This window comes from Gastrolobium bilobum, unplaced genomic scaffold (genome assembly GCF_033153095.1).
Source record: "Gastrolobium bilobum isolate Gb01-03AN ecotype WA unplaced genomic scaffold, APGP_CSIRO_Gbil_v1 utg16768, whole genome shotgun sequence".
NCBI classification, from domain to species: domain Eukaryota; kingdom Viridiplantae; phylum Streptophyta; class Magnoliopsida; order Fabales; family Fabaceae; genus Gastrolobium; species Gastrolobium bilobum.
The window spans coordinates 96,797-100,540 of NW_026896315.1; the positions used below are offsets into that span (position 1 = coordinate 96,797).

At 33.9% G+C, this 3,744-nt stretch overlaps 1 protein-coding gene across 1 annotated transcript; it reads left to right on the forward strand.

The window, feature by feature from the left end:
- The first annotated feature begins 2,028 nt into the window (after window positions 1–2,028).
- LOC133298906 (probable 2-oxoglutarate-dependent dioxygenase AOP1) lies at window positions 2,029–3,744 on the forward strand. Its single transcript, XM_061498294.1, has 3 exons — window positions 2,029–2,402; window positions 2,691–3,012; window positions 3,496–3,744. The coding sequence occupies exons 1-3, from the start codon at window positions 2,029–2,031 to the stop codon at window positions 3,742–3,744; spliced, it is 945 nt and encodes a 314-aa protein (XP_061354278.1).

Consider the following 3,744-nt stretch of genomic DNA (forward strand, 5'->3'; position numbering starts at 1 on the left):
AGGAAGTGCTAAAGTTTATAGTATATTAATTAGAAGGGGCAAATTTTTTATTTTACTTTTAAATCAACAAAATAAGCTTGAATGGAAGAAATACTTTGCGGAGGTTTTGGGAGGCAACGACCTTCTCTTTTCTCTCAAAATTAAAGAGTATAGACTATAGTATTATATCATTATTTATTAAAAAGGTGAAAAACAATTTGGGTGTGGCATCTGAAGAACAGCAGTACTGTACAGCACATAAAGCTTTCCTTACCTTTGAGTGTGGAGAGGAAACAAGTCCGGTCCTATCTTTAGGATGGAAAGTTGAAACTTCAGAAAAAATATGGATGGATGGATGGATTTATCGCTTTAATGGTTTTTTTTTAGCCATCAAATCGATGAGAGTTTGATTTGATAATGATAGCCCTAATGGTGGTTTAAACTCGCTTGGTTATAATGAATTGTATCTGGATAATCTTTTAAAGCACCAAATTTGGCTTCTGATTTCCCTGTAGAGTTACGGAGAAGCGAATTTTCCCACTTGTGAAATAAATACATTATTATTATTATGGGAAAAATGTGTCTCGTTTTAAATGACACACCTTGTGTCGTTTCACTCTCACAAAAAGGTAAGACTCACACTTTTAAAACATTTTCCTCTCACTCTCTTCTATGATCTATCTTTTTTTCTCACTTAAAATGACATAACTTTATATCTTTAAAATGATACACACTTTTTTTCTATTATTATTATTATTTTCGTTTTTGTTTTGTGCTCGAGCGGCATGGGGTACTTTTGAAATATGACAAGGGCATACACATATAGTTATATATATGATTGGTATCTGTACTAGAAAATTTTAATATACTTCAATTGTTTTCGAAGGTAGCTGCTGCATGTTGCTAATTGGAGAGCAGGAAAAGTGCTTTGCATTGTATGTTGTTTAAGGGAGCCAAGCCATGCATGTTCCCAAGTTCCATGCATTTGTTATTATTGAAAATGAGAGAGAAGAAAGCTAATTTGGAGAGCAGGAAAAGTGGTTTGCATTGTATATGTTGTTTAAGGGAGCCAAGCCATGCATGTTCCCAAGTTCCATGCATTTGTTATTATTGAAAATGAGAGAGAAGAAAGCTAATTTGGAGAGCAGGAAAAGTGCTTTGCATTGTATGTTGTTTAAGGGAGCCAAGCCATGCATGTTCCCAAGTTCCATGCATCCCCCATAATATAAGAAAGATACGTATATAGTCATTTCATGATTTTTCTTCCAGCATATACCGATGTTCATGAGACATAATATTAATATGTGAAATCTAATTCTGGAGTAATGATTGAATAGGTCACGAGGGAAAAAAAACAATGATTCAAATACGACAGATTTTATTTTTTATTACAAAATTCATCGTACTTTTTCAACATTAGAGTACTTTTGTTCTAGATATTAAAATGAGAAATATTACTCTTATGTGACATGAGAGAATTTTTCTTTCATGCACTCACAAATCAAAGGTGGGGGCTCGCTCTTTATTTTTTCTCTCTCCTCTCTCTTCTAAGCTGTGAATGCATGAGAGAAAAATTCTCTGCTACGTAAGAGTAATATTTCCCTACTAAAATTGGCTATTTTTGTAACTCATTTTCTTTTATTATTATTCAACTAGATAATAACGGATCAACATCAAATTAACAACTAAAATATGAATTTTGGCGAAATCTTTTATCATTATTAGCATATTGATCGACACAGTATGTTTATCAACTTTCACTTCTTTTAAAATAAAAAATATAAAAATTGTTTAGAGTAAACCATACTTTATAATGAGGGAGTGACAAGTGTTAACAGCTATAGATCAATTATTGGTCTCTAGGACATATACTTTAGTCCTAATAAAATAAACCTTTTAATATTATCAATGTCAAATAACAATTCAGAGCATACCATTATATAACTTGATCACCAAAACTGATCAAGAGCACTCATAAATTCAAACCGAGCTTAAATTAAGCATTCTCCTCGCATCTTGGAATCAAATTAGAGAAGGAAAAGTGAAGTTATGGGCTCAGAAACCCCTTTAAAGCTTCCTGTCATTGACGTTACTAACCTCAGCTTGGAAGTCAACGGTCCAAAGTGGGAGGCAGTGAAATCCCAAGTGCACAATGCACTAATAGAGTATGGTTGCTTTGAAGCAATTTATCATAAAGTTCCTTTAGACCTTCTCAAAGCCATGTTTGCTGCTATAAAGGAGCTATTTGATCTCCCCCTACAAACCAAGCAACTCAATGTGTCTCAGAAGCCATATCATGGTTATTTTGGGCAACATTCTATGGTTCCACTTTTTGAGAGCATGGGCATTGATGATGCAAATGTCTATGAGAAAGTAGACAACATGACCAACACTTGGTGGCCTAATGGAAACCCAAGTTTTAGGCACGTACTCATTAAAATTTCCCTTAGTTTATAAACTCAGGGATATAAACTTAGGGAAATACATATGTCATGTTGTAGAAAAATATTTAGGTCATGTTATAGACACAATTAATGTGGATCCCATCATTTTTTTATTTTATTCTTTTTATTTTAAAAGTGATGGGATCCATATTTATTGTATCTATAACATGACCTAAGCATTTTCCTACAATATGACATATGTATTTCCCAAAAAACTTATATATCTCTTTGCCTCTAATTAACTTTATTTGATTTTTGATTTTCCAGCAAAACTATACAATCCTACTCTGAGCAGCTATCAGAGTTAGATCAGATTATTAGGAAGATGATTTTGGAGAGCTTGGGTGTTGAGAAGTACTTCGAGGAACACGTGAACACATCCAATTATGTTCTCAGGGTTATGAAGTACGAAAGTCCTCAAAACAATGACACAGAGGTAGGACTCAGCGAGCACACAGACAAGAGTATAATGACCATATTGTACCAAAATGAAGTGGAGGGTTTAGAGGTTATGACCAAAGATGGAAAATGGATAAGCTGCAAGCCTTCCTCGAACAGTTTCGTTATTGTGATTGGTGACTCACTCCATGTAAATTCTTTTCACCACTTGTCATTATTAAAAAAACCATAGAACATACTAATTGTTAAAAAGGTTCGTTTTTTCTGCAGTTACTGCAGATAAGTTATCTGCAGTAAGCCTAATACAACGTTGTTTTGGGACGAAAATCATGGTGCTTTTATAATTTTGATTTATTTCAGGATTATTATAGTCTTTATAATTATAATTATTTAATTTTTCTATCCCAAAACGATATCGTTTTGAGAGTAAATACATATAATTTATCTGTAGTAACTGCAGAAATATTATTCTATTGTTAAAAGGGTTCGCTTTTTCTGCAGTGACTGCGGATAAATTATCTGAAGTAAGTTTAATACGACGTTGTTTTGAGACGAAAATTATGGTACTTTTGTAATTTTAATTTATTTCAACATTATTATAACTTTTATAATTATAATTATTGAATGATGTTGAAGATTTATCATTTATGAGGTTGTGATATGACTTCTGCAGGCATGGTCAAACGGCAGGGTGCCTCAGCCGTTTCACAGAGTGGTGATGAGTGGGGATGAGGCAAGGTACTCCGTAGGGCTGTTCTCTGCTCCCAAAGGAGGGAACCTTGTAAAAGCCCCAGAGGAGCTGGTTGACGAAGAACACCCTCTGCTCTTCAAGCCTTTTGATCCTATTGACTTCTTCAATTATACTTCCACTGAAAAAGGCATGAGAGATCAGACTCCTCTGCACACTTTCTGTGGTGTTTGA

Bases quoted from the DNA above. Each gene is read 5' to 3' on its own strand.
- LOC133298906 (XM_061498294.1), top strand. From the start codon at position 2,029: ATGGGCTCAGAAACCCCTTTAAAGCTTCCTGTCATTGACGTTACTAAC. The intron at 2,403-2,690 runs GCACGTACTCAT...TTGATTTTCCAG, and splicing joins AATGGAAACCCAAGTTTTAG to CAAAACTATACAATCCTACT. The intron at 3,013-3,495 runs GTAAATTCTTTT...TGACTTCTGCAG, and splicing joins TGATTGGTGACTCACTCCAT to GCATGGTCAAACGGCAGGGT.